The sequence below is a fragment of the Heptranchias perlo genome, chromosome X, assembly GCF_035084215.1.
Source record: "Heptranchias perlo isolate sHepPer1 chromosome X, sHepPer1.hap1, whole genome shotgun sequence".
NCBI lineage: Eukaryota > Metazoa > Chordata > Chondrichthyes > Hexanchiformes > Hexanchidae > Heptranchias > Heptranchias perlo.
Window position 1 is genome coordinate 2,280,329 of NC_090370.1, and position 17,000 is coordinate 2,297,328.

General features: G+C 46.7%; 2 protein-coding genes across 4 annotated transcripts in view; one reads left to right on the forward strand and one right to left on the reverse strand.

The window, feature by feature from the left end:
• The window catches only part of LOC137307126 (glutaminase kidney isoform, mitochondrial-like), a 53,856-nt gene that overhangs the window by 16,504 nt on the left and 20,352 nt on the right, over positions 1 to 17,000 (reverse strand). For all 3 annotated transcript variants that reach the window (XM_067976444.1, XM_067976446.1, XM_067976445.1), the window contains 8 exons: positions 14,703 to 14,832; positions 14,069 to 14,148; positions 13,363 to 13,526; positions 12,610 to 12,668; positions 10,185 to 10,217; positions 9,151 to 9,209; positions 7,078 to 7,144; positions 6,438 to 6,488 (listed from right to left, as the gene is read on the reverse strand). In XM_067976444.1, coding sequence (XP_067832545.1) covers positions 6,438 to 6,488; positions 7,078 to 7,144; positions 9,151 to 9,209; positions 10,185 to 10,217; positions 12,610 to 12,668; positions 13,363 to 13,526; positions 14,069 to 14,148; positions 14,703 to 14,832 — 643 coding nt within the window. The remainder of the gene's footprint in view (positions 1 to 6,437; positions 6,489 to 7,077; positions 7,145 to 9,150; positions 9,210 to 10,184; positions 10,218 to 12,609; positions 12,669 to 13,362; positions 13,527 to 14,068; positions 14,149 to 14,702; positions 14,833 to 17,000) is intronic.
• The window catches only part of LOC137307127 (uncharacterized), a 55,626-nt gene that overhangs the window by 4,845 nt on the left and 33,781 nt on the right, over positions 1 to 17,000 (forward strand). Inside the window, exon 2 of the mRNA XM_067976447.1 lies at positions 10,636 to 10,791. The gene's annotated coding sequence lies outside the window, so the exon portion shown is untranslated. The remainder of the gene's footprint in view (positions 1 to 10,635; positions 10,792 to 17,000) is intronic.

A 17,000-nucleotide genomic window follows, 5' to 3' on the forward strand; every position in this document is an offset into this window, starting at 1 on the left:
TGGGCACTAATCCAGCTGGTATACCAGTGAAGGATGGGCACTAATCCAGCTGGTATAACAGTGAAGGATGGGCACTAATCCAGCTGATATACCAGTGAAGGATGGGCACTAATCCAGCTGGTATACCAGTGAAGGATGGGCACTAATCCAGCTGGTATACCAGTGAAGGATGGGCACTAATTCAGCTGGTATACGAGTGAAGGATGGGCACTAATCCAGCTGGTATAACAGTGAAGGATGGGCACTAATCCAGCTGGTATACCAGTGAAGGATGGGCACTAATTCAGCTGGTATACCAGTGAAGGATGGGCACTAATCCAGCTGGTATACGAGTGAAGGATAGGCACTAATCCAGCTGGTATACCAGTGAAGGATGGGCACTAATTCAGCTGGTATACCAATGAAGGATGGCACTGAGCCAGCTGGTATACCAGTGAAGGATGGGCACTAATCCAGCTGGTATACCAGTGAAGGATGGGCACTAATCCAGCTGGTATACCAGTGAAGGATGGGCACTAATCCAGCTGGTATACGAGTGAAGGATGGGCACCAATCCAGCTGGTATACCAGTGAAGGATGGGCACTATTTCAGCTGGTATACCAGTGAAGGATGGGCACTAATCCAGCTGGTATACGAGTGAAGGATGGGCACTAATCCAGCTGGTATAACAGTGAAGGATGGGCACTAATCCAGCTGGTATAACAGTGAAGGATGGGCACTAATTCAGCTGGTATACCAGTGAAGGATGGGCACTAATCCAGCTGGTATAACAGTGAAGGATGGGCACTAATCCAGCTGGTATACCAGTGAAGGATGGGCACTAATTCAGCTGGTATACCAGTGAAGGATGGGCACTAATCCAGCTGGTATAACAGTGAAGGATGGGCACTAATCCAGCTGGTATACCAGTGAAGGATGGGCACTAATCCAGCTGGTATACCAGTGAAGGATGGGCACTAATCCAGCTGGTATACCAGTGAAGAATGGGCACTAATCCAGCTGGTATACCAGTGAAGGATGGGCACTAATCCAGCTGGTATACGAGTGAAGGATGGGCACCAATCCAGCTGGTATACCAGTGAAGGATGGGCACTAATTCAGCTGGTATACCAGTGAAGGATGGGCACTAATCCAGCTGGTATACGAGTGAAGGATGGGCACTAATCCAGCTGGTATAACAGTGAAGGATGGGCACTAATCCAGCTGGTATACCAGTGAAGGATGGGCACCAATCCAGCTGGTATACAAGTGAAGGATGGGCACTAATCCAGCTGGTATACCAGTGAAGGATGACACTGAGCCAGCTGGTATAACAGTGAAGGATAGGTACTAATCCAGCTGGTATACCAGTGAAGGATGGGCACTAATCCAGCTGGTATACCAGTGAAGGATGGGCACTAATCCAGCTGGTATACCAGTGAAGGATGGGCACCAATCCAGCTGGTATACAAGTGAAGGATGGGCACTAATCCAGCTGGTATACCAGTGAAGGATGGGCACTAATCCAGCTGGTATACCAGTGAAGGATGGGCACTAATCCAGCCGGTATACCAATGAAGGATGGCACTGAGCCAGCTGGTATACCAGTGAAGGATGGGCACTAATCCAGCTGGTATACCAGTGAAGGATGGGCACTAATCCAGCTGGTATACCAGTGAAGGATGGCACTGAGCCAGCTGGTATAACAGTGAATGATAGGCACAAATCCAGCTGGTATACCAGTGAAGGATGGGCACTAATCCAGCTGGTATACCAGTGAAGGATGGGTTCTGATCCAGCTGGTATACCAGTGAAGGATGGGTTCTGATCCAGCTGGTATACCACTGAAGGATGGCACTGAGCCAGCTGGTGTACCAGTGAAGGATGGCACTGAGCCAGCTGGTATAGCAGTGAAGGATGGGCACTAATCCAGCTGGTATACCAGTGAAGGATGGCACTGAGCCAGCTGGTATACCAGTGAAGGATGGGCACTAATCCAGCTGGTACACCAGTGAAGGATGGCACTGAGCCAGCTGGTATACCAGTGAAGGATGGGCACTGATCCAGCTGGTATACCAGTGAAGGATGGGCACTGATACAGCTGGTATACAAGTGAAGGATGGGCACTAATCCAGCTGGTATACCAGTGAAGGATGGGCACTAATCCAGCTGGTATACCAGTGAAGGATGGGCACTAATCCAGCTGGTATACCAGTGAAGGATGGGCACTAATCCAGCTGGTATACCAGTGAAGGATGGGCACTAATCCAGCTGGTATACCAGTGAAGGATGGGCACTAATTCAGCTGGTATACGAGTGAAGGATGGGCACTAATCCAGCTGGTATAACAGTGAAGGATGGGCACTAATCCAGCTGGTATACCAGTGAAGGATGGGCACTAATTCAGCTGGTATACCAGTGAAGGATGGGCACTAATCCAGCTGGTATACGAGTGAAGGATAGGCACTAATCCAGCTGGTATACCAGTGAAGGATGGGCACTAATTCAGCTGGTATACCAATGAAGGATGGCACTGAGCCAGCTGGTATACCAGTGAAGGATGGGCACTAATCCAGCTGGTATACCAGTGAAGGATGGGCACTAATCCAGCTGGTATACCAGTGAAGGATGGGCACTAATCCAGCTGGTATACGAGTGAAGGATGGGCACCAATCCAGCTGGTATACCAGTGAAGGATGGGCACTAATTCAGCTGGTATACCAGTGAAGGATGGGCACTAATCCAGCTGGTATAACAGTGAAGGATGGGCACTAATCCAGCTGGTATAACAGTGAAGGATGGGCACTAATTCAGCTGGTATACCAGTGAAGGATGGGCACTAATCCAGCTGGTATAATAGTGAAGGATGGGCACTAATCCAGCTGGTATACCAGTGAAGGATGGGCACTAATTCAGCTGGTATACCAGTGAAGGATGGGCACTAATCCAGCTGGTATACGAGTGAAGGATGGGCACTAATCCAGCTGGTATACCAGTGAAGGATGGGCACTAATCCAGCTGGTATACCAGTGAAGGATGGGCACTAATCCAGCTGGTATACCAGTGAAGGATGGGCACTAATCCAGCTGGTATACGAGTGAAGGATGGGCACCAATCCAGCTGGTATACCAGTGAAGGATGGGCACTAATTCAGCTGGTATACCAGTGAAGGATGGGCACTAATCCAGCTGGTATAACAGTGAAGGATGGGCACTAATCCAGCTGGTATACCAGTGAAGGATGGGCACCAATCCAGCTGGTATACAAGTGAAGGATGGGCACTAATCCAGCTGGTATACCAGTGAAGGATGGCACTGAGCCAGCTGGTATAACAGTGAAGGATAGGTACTAATCCAGCTGGTATACCAGTGAAGGATGGGCACTAATCCAGCTGGTATACCAGTGAAGGATGGGCACTAATCCAGCTGGTATACCAGTGAAGGATGGGCACCAATCCAGCTGGTATACAAGTGAAGGATGGGCACTAATCCAGCTGGTATACCAGTGAAGGATGGCACTGAGCCAGCTGGTATAACAGTGAAGGATAGGTACTAATCCAGCTGGTTTACCAGTGAAGGATGGGCACTAATCCAGCTGGTATAACAGTGAAGGGTGGGCACTAATCCAGCTGGTATACCAGTGAAGGATGGGCACTAATCCAGCTGGTATAACAGTGAGGGGTGGGCACTGATCCAGCTGGTATACCAGTGAAGGATGGCACTGAGCCAGCTGGTATACCAGTGAAGGATGGGCACTAATCCAGCTGGTATACCAGTGAAGGATGGGCACTGATACAGCTGGTATACCAGTGAAGGATGGGCACTAATCCAGCTGGTATACCAGTGAAGGATGGGCACTAATTCAGCTGGTATACAAGTGAAGGATGGGCACTAATCCAGCTGGTATACCAGTGAAGGATGGGCACTAATCCAGCTGGTATGCCAGTGAAGGATGGGCACTAATCCAGCTGGTATACCAGTGAAGGATGGGCACTAATCCAGCTGGTATACCAGTGAAGGATGGGCACTAATCCAGCTGGTATACCAGTGAAGGATGGGCACTAATCCAGCTGGTATAACAGTGAAGGGTGGGCACTAATCTAGCTGGTATACCAGTGAAGGATGGGCACTGAGCCAGCTGGTATACCAGTGAAGGATGGGCACTAATCCAGCTGGTATACCAGTGAAGGATGGCACTGAGCCAGCTGGTATACCAGTGAAGGATGGGCACTGATCCAGCTGGTATACCAGTGAAGGATGGGCACTGATACAGCTGGTATACCAGTGAAGGATGGGCACTAATCCAGCTGGTATACCAGTGAAGGATTGGCACTAATTCAGCTGGTATACCAGTGAAGGATGGGCACTAATCCAGCTGGTATACCAGTGAAGGATGGGCACTAATCCAGCTGGTATACCAGTGAAGGATGGGCACTAATCCAGCTGGTATACCAGTGAAGGATTGGCACTAATTCAGCTGGTATACCAGTGAAGGATGGGCACTAATCCAGCTGGTATACCAGTGAAGGATGGGCACTAATCCAGCTGGTATACCAGTGAAGGATGGGCACTAATCCAGCTGGTATACCAGTGAAGGATGGGCACTAATCCAGCTGGTATACCAGTGAAGGATGGCACTGAGCCAGCTGGTATAACAGTGAAGGATAGGCACTAATCCAGCTGGTATACCAGTGAAGGATAGGCACTAATCCAGCTGGTATACCAGTGAAGGATGGGCACTAATCCAGCTGGTATACGAGTGAAGGATGGGCACTGATACAGCTGGTATACCAGTGAAGGATGGGTACTAATCCAGCTGGTATACCAGTGAAGGATGGGCACTAATCCAGCTGGTATACCAGTGAAGGATGGGCACTAATCCAGCTGGTATACCAGTGAAGGATGGGCACTAATCCAGCTGGTATAACAGTGAGGGGTGGGCACTGATCCAGCTGGTATACCAGTGAAGGATGGCACTGAGCCAGCTGGTATACCAGTGAAGGATGGGCACTAATCCAGCTGGTATACCAGTGAAGGATGGGCACTGATACAGCTGGTATACCAGTGAAGGATGGGCACTAATCCAGCTGGTATACCAGTGAAGGATGGGCACTAATTCAGCTGGTATACAAGTGAAGGATGGGCACTAATCCAGCTGGTATACCAGTGAAGGATGGGCACTAATCCAGCTGGTATGCCAGTGAAGGATGGGCACTAATCCAGCTGGTATACCAGTGAAGGATGGGCACTAATCCAGCTGGTATACCAGTGAAGGATGGGCACTAATCCAGCTGGTATACCAGTGAAGGATGGGCACTAATCCAGCTGGTATAACAGTGAAGGGTGGGCACTAATCTAGCTGGTATACCAGTGAAGGATGGCACTGAGCCAGCTGGTATACCAGTGAAGGATGGGCATTAATCCAGCTGGTATACCAGTGAAGGATGGCACTGAGCCAGCTGGTATACCAGTGAAGGATGGGCACTGATCCAGCTGGTATACCAGTGAAGGATGGGCACTGATACAGCTGGTATACCAGTGAAGGATGGGCACTAATCCAGCTGGTATACCAGTGAAGGATGGGCACTAATCCAGCTGGTATACCAGTGAAGGATGGGCACTAATCCAGCTGGTATACCAGTGAAGGATTGGCACTAATTCAGCTGGTATACCAGTGAAGGATGGGCACTATTCCAGCTGGTATACCAGTGAAGGATGGGCACTAATCCAGCTGGTATACCAGTGAAGGATGGGCACTAATCCAGCTGGTATACCAGTGAAGGATGGGCACTAATCCAGCTGGTATACCAGTGAAGGATGGCACTGAGCCAGCTGGTATAACAGTGAAGGATAGGCACTAATCCAGCTGGTATACCAGTGAAGGATAGGCACTAATCCAGCTGGTATAACAGTGAAGGATGGGCACTAATCCAGCTGGTATAACAGTGAAGGATGGGCACTAATCCAGCTGGTATAACAGTGAAGGGTGGGCACTAATCCAGCTGGTATACCAGTGAAGGATGGCACTGAGCCAGCTGGTATACCAGTGAAGGATGGGCACTAATCCAGCTGGTATACCAGTGAAGGATGGGCACTGATACAGCTGGTATACCAGTGAAGGATGGGTACTAATCCAGCTGGTATACCAGTGAAGGATGGGCACTAATCCAGCTGGTATACCAGTGAAGGATGGGCACTAATCCAGCTGGTATACCAGTGAAGGATGGGCACCAATCCAGCTGGTATAACAGTGAAGGATGGGCACTAATCCAGCTGGTATACCAGTGAAGGATGGGCACTAATCCAGCTGGTATACCAGTGAAGGATGGGCACTGATCCAGCTGGTATACCAGTGAAGGATGGGCACTGATCCAGCTGGTATACCAGTGAAGGATGGGTTCTGATCCAGCTGCCATTCTATCACCAGCATGATCAGAGAGCGAAACTGCTTTACTCACCTGGAAGTAGAAATCTAACGTAGCGATCATGTCAACACCCGCTGGAAAACACTGGAAAAAAACATAGACAAGGATTATTTTATTAAACATAATCCACCAACCTCTCTTTTTCTTCCTCCTTTCGGAAACCATTCACACCAGTAATCATAGTAGCTCCAGCACTAGCACTTCTATCAAAGACCCAAGTTCAGTTTCCTGTCTTGCTGAATGGTCACCACCAGCGTAATCAAAGTGACCTCAACTGACTTCAGCTGGATGAAGGAGGGTAAAATGGTGGGCGAATTGTGGGTTGGGGAAAGAGGGTGGGGGAAGGTTGACTCGGACACTTTTTAAGAGATGTCTGAGATCAGCCAGCCTCTAGCCCAACAGAACAAAATGTAAAAGGAAACTTTTGCATTGTGCTTCTGCAGTAAGGAGCATGATGAACAGACTGGTATTGAAATGCCAGCCTCACTGCAGATATAGGGTGAACGGTCCAGGGCACAGACCCCTACCAGGCGTTGGATAATTGACATCATTCCAACCGTACGCAGTTCAACACATTGTACCACCCAATCTTTCACCTCTACAACATCAAACCCTCTGCAACTTAGTGAACAACCGACAGACATTTAACTCCAATGCCTGGCTTTCGGCCTACCTTCTTCTCTTTCAAGTAATATCCAATGGCAAAATTCCTGTCTCCTGTCTCCTTTTCTGACTGAAACCTCAATCATGGAAATAAAAATGCAACATTAGTGATCTGCAGGGAATGCTCATGCCACAACTTAATGGGACACAGTCTTCATGAAAAAATGTTGAGCAGAAATTAAGAATATAAGAATTTTGAGAAACAGGAAAAGGCTTTTAGCTGTCCCGTTTTGATGGATCAACCTCTATCCACCTGCTTAGAAAATCCGAGAAACGGCAGAGTCCGGCACAATTGCATCTCCGGCTTTACCTGGGGGTGAGGGGCTTCCACCGGAGTTGCGGCAGGAGACTGGCAGAACCCCCCCCAGGATTGTCGGGGTCGTTTTCTCTTGACCCCATTGATACTGTCTGCTTCAACTTTCATTCCTGGCAACTTAATCCACAACTCGATTACCCTTTGGGTGAAAATATCCCTTCTGACTTCTCTTCTCACTCCCAACTTCTTCATGTTTAACTGGTGTCCTCAAGGATTTGAACCCATCACCACAGGAAACAATTTGCCTGGATCACTTTTGTCGGCCACTTTCCTAACCTAGAAAAGTGCAATTGATCACCTCAAAGCTGTATCTTTCCAAAGTAAGCAAGCCCAACTTCCTTAATTTTCCAACATAACTTAAATTCCTGATACCTGAAATCATCTTTGTTTCCCTGTGTCCCCTCTGAAGGGCAGTAATACTCAATGTCACACGCACGTCACTTGGTTATTCTAAAACTCCCTCCCCCAAAGAAAAAGTTTGGTGTGTAAAACATTTCATGAAGAGGGTGCCCCTTTATAGGGAAAATACTGAAAACAGACTGTGTTAATATTTGGACGGCTCAGCTCCCACACTCTGCATAGTGAGTCTTTAGTAATATTGATCATCCCTCTCAGTCTGTAACGTATCAAAAGGATGGAATTTGGCTCAGAGCGTCTGTAAAACTGGTAAATCACCTGATTTGGTCACCTTGGGCTTCTTTTGTATCACTGCTGTTTTTCTCAGTGGCCCGGTTTAATGTCGGGATATCCTGATTAAACCGGGGACAGTTGAGAGCTTTGATTATAGACACCATCAAATTAAGGAGACCCAGGAAATTGTAGCAAAATGGGGAGGGGAGAAAGAGGGGAAAATGTACATCCCGCCCATTCTGGATGAAAGAGGAAGTAGGGCACTAAATGACAGCAATGAATGTCCAATGAGGAAGGATGATGATGGGAGGAGAGGTGAATAAACAAGGTCATTGCCTGATCCTCCAATAGCTCAGTGGGGAAGACCACTACCTTGTATGGTCCTGAACCATCTAAACAAGGAAGGTCTCTGGTTTGAAACCCATTCTGTATGGAGTTGGCTGATGTCACTCTCTAGGCTCAAAATAACACATGAAGAATGGCCATGGGTGATATAGTGGAACATGGCATGGATCTGTGGAACTGCAGCCCAGTGAGAGGAGAACATTTGGAAAAGAACAAACTTACATTTATATAGCGTCTTTCACATCCTGAGGACATCTCAAAGCACTTTACAGCCAATGAATTGCTTTTTTGAAAAATGCAGTCAGTATTGTGTAGGCAAGCACACAGCTAATTTGCACACAGCAAGAGCCCATAAACAGCAATCAGATGAATGACCAATTAATCTGTTCTTTGGTGTTGGTTGAGGGAGAAATTTTGGCCAGGGCAATGGGGAGAACTCCCTGCTCTTTGAATTGTGCAGCAAGAGCTTGTACATCCACCTGAATCGGCAGATGGGGCTTTGGTCTAACATCTCATCCAAAAGACGGCACCTCCGACAGTGCAGCACTCCCTCAGTACTGCACTGGGAGTGTCAGCCTAGATAATGTGACAAGTCCTGGAGTGGGACTTGAACCATCAACCTTGTGACTCAAAAGGTGAGAATGCTACCTGCTGTGCCACAGCTGAAAAGAAAGGTACCAGGCTTACTAATGAAACAATCCTTATTCTCAGGGGTTTAATAGTAAACTACAGGTGACCATTGAAGGCTCTGCATGGATCTTGGGAGACACAAGAAAACAGTTTGGCACTTACGTAGCATTGCTGAAGCCCACGTATTCATTACCGGCCATCTTATTAAGAAAGTGCATAACCTGTGGAAAGGAAGATACAAATTTAGAGCCAGGCTACCATTTCAAACGGAGCGAGGCTCTTGTGCCACGGGCAGGATGGAGATCCCAGCTACAGATCAGAACAGCTTTGGTCTGGTGGAATTTCGGCTTCTCTTAGTGCCACTGGGAAGTAACTTACAAGATACTTAGATTCCTATCGAGCAGACGTTGTTTCTAACTGAAACATGTCCGATTTATAACCATTGTAATTTGAAAAGAATGATTAGCACTAAACAGCATCTAGTGGGATCAAAGCTCAATTATACAAGTTTGAAATTCTACTTAGCAGCATGTTGAGGAGACTTCTAACCATGTGTTTAATAAAGGGGCGACTTCTGTCGCTGTTCTCAGACCAGCCAGTCCTGTGGGGGTTCACAGTGCAACCAGTCAGGATGGTATATTGAAAATTTTTGATGGCTGAGGTGGGTCAAAGTCTGATGAACCATAATGTGCAGTGCTGATAAAGAATAATGGATAGCTGGGTGTGATTATCAAACAGTAATCGAATTGCAGAGTTCAGGTTAAATGGGAACTCACCTACATTGATGTAGTTGACCTATTCAGTGAAGAATTAATGATTAGGGCAATAATATATATTTGGAGAGGACTGATATGACATTGGGAGGCAAGTGTTTAATGCTCGCCATGAATCAGGAGCGATGGATTACACGAGAAAACATGATTAATGATGTGGAGCTTTTCACACTTCCTATGAAGTTATTGCAGAAATTCCCTTGTGTTTTTCCCACCCCAATAGCAACCAAACCTGCCAGAAAAGACCCATCCCTTTTAAATTCAAACTGTCCAATCACACAAGCTTATTTTTGGTTCTGCACAGCTGATTATCTGCATGGCTAATCAGATGAGCAGATATTGGTATGTGTGCTGCCAGGTTAAGGACTGCCAGGTTAAATCGGCTGCCTCTTGTTCTTGTACTGCTGTTTGTGAAATACTCACACAGTCAAACTTCTCTGCTTTGTTTGCTCCAGGCTGTAAGTACAAGAGGAAAAGAGTATTAGAACGAAAAAATATTCCACAGGGTACTTTGTTCAACAGCTCAATGAAAATACGTGATATCAGCAGCCATCTTATTGCAGCTCACGTATTGTATTTTTTCCTGTGGTTGGGACACTGGGGACGGGCTGAGAGAAAGGGAAAACAAGAGAGAGAGATATACGCACACAATGATAGCAGCGAGATGGATAGAAAAATGGAAAATCAAAGAAAGAAAGACTTACATTTATACAGCGCCTTTCACAACCTCAGGACGTCCCAAAGCGCTTTACAGCCAATGAGGTACTTTTGAAGTGTAGTTAATGTTGTAACGTAAGAAACGCGGCAGCCAATTTTGCACACAGCAAGCTCCCACAAACAGCAGCGTGATAATGATCAGATAATCTGTTTTTAGGTGTTGGTTGAGGGATAAATATTGGCCAGGAAACCGGGGAGAACTCCCCTGCTCTTCTTCGAATAGTGCTGTGGGATCTTTTACGTCCACCTGAGAGGGCAGACGGGGCCTCGATTTAACAACTCATCCGAAAGACGGCACCTCCGACAGAGAGACGTATGTACACAGAATGAGAGAGATGTGTAGAAGCAATGTCACAAATCATTACTTAAAAACAATTTTGTATCCATATGTATTTGTTGTATTGTCCTAGTTGCCGCAGAAACCATCTACGATGTAAATGGGCCAGTTTCCACAGCACCAGGACCATGAGTCAATATTGCAAAACAATTGCCTGAAGCAGTTGCACAATATACCATGGCATCAGACTCAACGATTGAACCTCGATTACTGGACCGGAATTCGGTACAAAAGGGGCATTGGGTTTTACTCAAGCACACTGTAATGTGTTTAACACTAACCAGCCGGTGTGAAATGAAACACAAATACAACTGAGCTTCAGAACTTGAAGATTGCCGTGGTGATGGGGATGTGCAGCCAGGCATTAGTGACAAAGAGAAAGCTTTGTGTTTTCATAGGGATTGTGCAATGTCAGTTGGTGTGGTTCCTGATTACCAGGTATTGTATCCTGACTAAATGCAGGTTGTGTCAGCACCACACTGAATGTATTTACCCTCCTCTAATGTGTCCACTGTCACTCGTGTCTAAATAGAAACCAACCTTACTCCGCAGTTTCGTAGGGGCCTGAATAGACTTGAGGGACTGACCAGCATGTGCGTCTAGAATAGAGATTGACAACAGCCGCAGTAAAAAGTGAAAAATTAGCAAATTTCTTAACAATACTTCCAATCAGGATTTTTACATTTTTAAAAATAAAAATACATTTATTGTACAGACCAGGGAGGTCCCAGGTTTAAGCTGTGATCTGTGTTGAGTCAGCTGATCTCAGCCCAGGGCAGTAGCTGCAACACTGCTGGGGTGAGGAAGGAGGGAGAACGAGATTAGCCAGGGAGCAGGAACCTTGGCTGATTTCCCACCCCCCTAGCCCAGGGATAGCGCGGCCTGTTGACTAGCTAGAGCATCAGTGCTGTGACAGAGCTTCTCTGTGAACAGTGGGAATTCTTGGTATCAGCTGTGCTTTTAGGGGCAAGTGTCAGGAGGAAGGGCACTACCCACCTCATAGGATCCCAACCCCCACCAGTACCACTCACTGCCCCTTGACTGAGGAGACTAGGGTAGTCACATTTTAAAATAACAAACCGTTTTCCCACTTCCTTCTGTGTCCCAGGATGTGCAAACATTCTTAGTTATTATGGTTTTCAATTAATTTGTATCAGCAGCAAAGTATACATCAGATCTGAAGTCATGATCCCCCCTGCCATGTCCATTGTCTGGTTTTGGACTTGGCAAAAAATAGCAACCCTAGAGAAAACGGGGAAGCAAATTGTTCTGATGCACCTGCAATATCTTTCGGTAGCCAATGACCAGTAACTGACAGAGTGGCCCACATTGACTTGACCTCTGACCTCTGTCAGTAGCTTCTCTGAAGATCCCACTGAGTGGGGAATCATGGAGTTGAACCCACATCCTTATGGGATGCACTATATCAGTCCACCAACAGCCTAAGCCAGTAGACTGCCCCAAATTACATTTCTACCATAGGCTTCTATTGACACCTTGCACCCAGTATCAGGCACAACAAATCCAAAAATGGACTTATTGTGACATCATTATCTTAGCAACAGTGATTGACCTATTATAATTTACAGCATTACCTTGTTTACTTTTATAGGGTTGCTTCTGACAGCAAGTAAATGTAGTGTAAACAATATTGTGTCAGTACCTTTGGAGATAGTTTTACTGTGTCTATAGTAGGGCCAAATCGCCCGACAGATACTGGCCTATCAGCACAGTTGAGTCACCCTGCTGTAGCCCGGTTCTTCACTCTCTGTCCTAGTTGTCGTGTTATCTTACCTTGATTAGTGAGGTAACAACTATTGCTCCTGCGTTTACCATGGGATTATGGGGCTTATCTAAAGACAAAACAAAACCAACAAAAAAACGACATTTAGATTAACAGTATGAAGTGATTTTGAAGATTCGAAAATTTAAGTGAATTGAAATTGTACGGCACTCATTTTTAAAACTGTACTTATTGTCTTTGCTTTCATTTTGGCAACCAATATGCCGACATCCTCGAACTAGCATTAAAACCACTCCATTAAGGCTCTATTGCCACAATTACTCAATACCCAGAAAAGGTGTTTATTTGGACGTGGCAGGTCCCTTTAAGTGACCACAGCATTTCAAACACTCAAGACATGACAGATGGTGACACTATCAGTACAATTGCTATAAAAAAAGCAGCAAGGTGGAGCACTGTTTATCAGTGTTTATTTTCTTGCTTATATGCAAGAAAATAGATGCCATATGGCCCTTTGAGATTTCCATGCTTTGCACTTCCCTGATCCTTTTCAGTGTAATGTTCAAACTCCAAGTACTTGATGTGATTCTTTTCTTTTTTTGTTGTTGATGACAGATGTACAATTAGTTCTATTATTCCACAGTAAATGAAAGCTCTATAGCAACAGTTTATGCGCAGTTGTGATGAATCTCCTTTGTGTATTCTGTTGCCAAGGGGAGATGGATCCCTGGCTCTCTTGGCTTGTCAATTGAACCAAGGCTAGGTGCTCATTGAAGCACTTTGTATGTTGCTACGATACTCACCTTCCTCGTTCAAAAAGACCTTATTGAACCGTAGTCCACTGGGCTCTTTGCCCACATACTGGTGAACATAGTCGGTGCTGAACTCATTAACTGCAATGGCGTACTCCAAGGGCTTGATGCACGATTGTAAACAGAAGGGGATTTTGGTATCTCCAACAGAGTGTCTGCAGAGAGAGGGAAAAGCAAAATGGCTGACTCCAGATAACCGCATAAAGCGATGTGTTTTTTTTAAAAACAAAAAACACAATCAAAACCGCTCTACTTTAATTCTATTTTTACCCAGGTGCTAGCGGCGATGACCTTGCCAGTGACATCCACATCCCGAAATTTGATTTAAAAAAACACATAACAATGATTAATGTAGCCGGGGACAAAGTGGTCATAGACGGCACAGGAAGGATTAAGGGACTGTACCGTCAACAATTCAGCTCCCCATGTAGTGTCAACAAAATTCTCCTCAAGTAGGACTCCTGTAATCCATTATGGCATTGATATTTAGGAGGTCTGAATGGAGAGACCAACCTTCAGCCAAAATTTGCTTCTCTGAGAACAGATCTCCTTTTTTCCATTCCCGAGGGGATATAACAGGAAGATTTGCTATTTAGGGATATGCTTTCCCAGTTTATGGGATTTCCCAGCTATCCCAGGACTGTCATGTTTGCAGTGCGATGACCCTCAGTTTGTACATGATGAGTTTCAAGCTTACCTCTGTCCATCCACTGTACACAGAGAAACCCCCCACAGATCCGGGCTGAACTTGGCCAGCTGTGGGATGTAATCGGCAACCTGTGAATGATACAATCGCTTTTAAGCTTGGGTATGAAAGACCTTAAACAACAAGAGCAACTTGCATTTATACAGTGCCTTTAACAGAGAAACATAGCCCAAAGTGCTTGACAAAGCTGTATGGAAAACAGACACTGAGACAAAGGCCAAAGGATAAGTGACCAAAAGCTTGGTCAAAGAAGTAGGTTTTAAGGAGCGTCTTAAAGGAGTAGAGGGAGGTGGAGAGGTTTGGGGAGGGAATTCCAGAGCTTAGGGCCGAGGTGGCTGAAGGCATAGCTGCCAATGGTGAGACGAAGGGAGTGGAGCTGCACAAAAGGCCAGAGTCTGAGGAATGGAGAGTTCAAGAGTGTAATTAATAACCTGAAGTCAAATCCTCTGATAAGAAGCATTACTCGGCATACCTGAGCTCGGAATCTCACCCATCACGCCCAGGGCCAGGTGTGGTGCCGGCTGATGTTGGCCCCATTTTACATAATTCTGGTCGAACTCAATCTTCCCCGTCCCAATCTCAAAGAGACCCCACAATTACCCACAACAAACCTTTCACTTCTTACCTTGCCAGTGGTCTTCTTTCTGGCGTTTTCGTAAAGCCGGTTGATGTGTGAGGAAAATACTTCAAAGTCGGGAATGACAAACTTTTTCCTGAAGGCCTGGGTCAGCAGCACAATGTTACTCCCAAAAAACCTTAACAAGAAAGACACGGGATAAACATGATCAGCTCAGTATCGGCTCGTATGGTAGAGAACAAGGGTGTATTCACATTTCAACTTCAGGGTCAATGCAAAGCGGCAACCACCTCACACCAATGCCAAAGATAGTGTAAAAGCACCTCAAAAATGAGATCCCCATCTTTACTTTATAAATGCTGCAAGCTACATTCAGATTCATCTACAGTAAAGGTGTGATCGTGAATCATAACTACTGTACCTTCAATAGATGCCATTCCTCTCCACACCAATCTCCAGCACCCTGAATAAACTCCTGAACTCTCACACTTATTTGCTTCAATGACCAAAATTGTGCTTGTTGAAATCAAAGAAAAAATAGAAACAGCCTTAAATAGTCAATTAATTTAGCGGATGATTACGGTGTAGTGAGTGGAGAGTATCTAAAGGAGCCGGTAACTCCAGGGTCAGTGCAGTGAGTGGAGAGTATTTAAAGGAGCCGGTAACTCCAGGGTCAGTGCAGTGAGTGGAGAGTATTTAAAGGAGCCGGTAACTCCAGGGTCAGCGTAGTGAGTGGAGAGTATTTAAAGGAGCCGGTAACTCCAGGGTCAGCGCAGTGAGTGGAGAGTATTTAAAGGAGCCGGTAACTCCAGGGTCAGTGCAGTGAGTGGAGAGTATTTAAAGGAGCCGGTAACTCCAGGGTCAGCGTAGTGAGTGGAGAGTATTTAAAGGAGCCGGTAACTCCAGGGTCAGTGCAGTGAGTGGAGAGTATTTAAAGGAGCCGGTAACTCCAGGGTCAGTGTAGTGAGTGGAGAGTATTTAAAGGAGCCGGTAACTCCAGGGTCAGCGCAGTGAGTGGAGAGTATTTAAAGGAGCCGGTAACTCCAGGGTCAGCGCAGTGAGTGGAGAGTATTTAAAGGAGCCGGTAACTCCAGGGTCAGCGCAGTGAGTGGAGAGTATTTAAAGGAGCCGGTAACTCCAGGGTCAGCGCAGTGAGTGGAGAGTATTTAAAGGAGCCGGTAACTCCAGGGTCAGCGCAGTGAGTGGAGAGTATTTAAAGGAGCCGGTAACTCCAGGGTCAGCGCAGTGAGTGGAGAGTATTTAAAGGAGCCGGTAACTCCAGGGTCAGCGCAGTGAGTGGAGAGTATTTAAAGGAGCCGGTAACTCCAGGGTCAGCGCAGTGAGTGGAGAGTATTTAAAGGAGCCGGTAACTCCAGGGTCAGCGCAGTGAGTGGAGAGTATTTAAAGGAGCCGGTAACTCCAGGGTCAGCGCAGTGAGTGGAGAGTATTTAAAGGAGCCGGTAACTCCAGGGTCAGCGCAGTGAGTGGAGAGTATTTAAAGGAGCCGGTAACTCCAGGGTCAGCGCAGTGAGTGGAGAGTATTTAAAGGAGCCGGTAACTCCAGGGTCAGCGCAGTGAGTGGAGAGTATTTAAAGGAGCCGGTAACTCCAGGGTCAGCGCAGTGAGTGGAGAGTATTTAAAGGAGCCGGTAACTCCAGGGTCAGCGCAGTGAGTGGAGAGTATTTAAAGGAGCCGGTAACTCCAGGGTCAGCGCAGTGAGTGGAGAGTATTTAAAGGAGCCGGTAACTCCAGGGTCAGCGCAGTGAGTGGAGAGTATTTAAAGGAGCCGGTAACTCCAGGGTCAGCGCAGTGAGTGGAGAGTATTTAAAGGAGCCGGTAACTCCAGGGTCAGCGCAGTGAGTGGAGAGTATTTAAAGGAGCCGGTAACTCCAGGGTCAGCGTAGTGAGTGGAGAGTATTTAAAGGAGCCGGTAACTCCAGGGTCAGCGCAGTGAGTGGAGAGTATTTAAAGGAGCCGGTAACTCCAGGGTCAGCGCAGTGAGTGGAGAGTATTTAAAGGAGCCGGTAACTCCAGGGTCAGCGCAGTGAGTGGAGAGTATTTAAAGGAGCCGGTAACTCCAGGGTCAGCGCAGTGAGTGGAGAGTATTTAAAGGAGCCGGTAACTCCAGGGTCAGCGCAGTGAGTGGAGAGTATTTAAAGGAGCCGGTAACTCCAGGGTCAGCGCAGTGAGTGGAGAGTATTTAAAGGAGCCGGTAACTCCAGGGTCAGCGCAGTGAGTGGAGAGTATTTAAAGGAGCCGGTAACTCCAGGGTCAGCGCAGTGAGTGGAGAGTATTTAAAGGAGCCGGTAACTCCAGGGTCAGCGCAGTGAGTGGAGAGTATTTAAA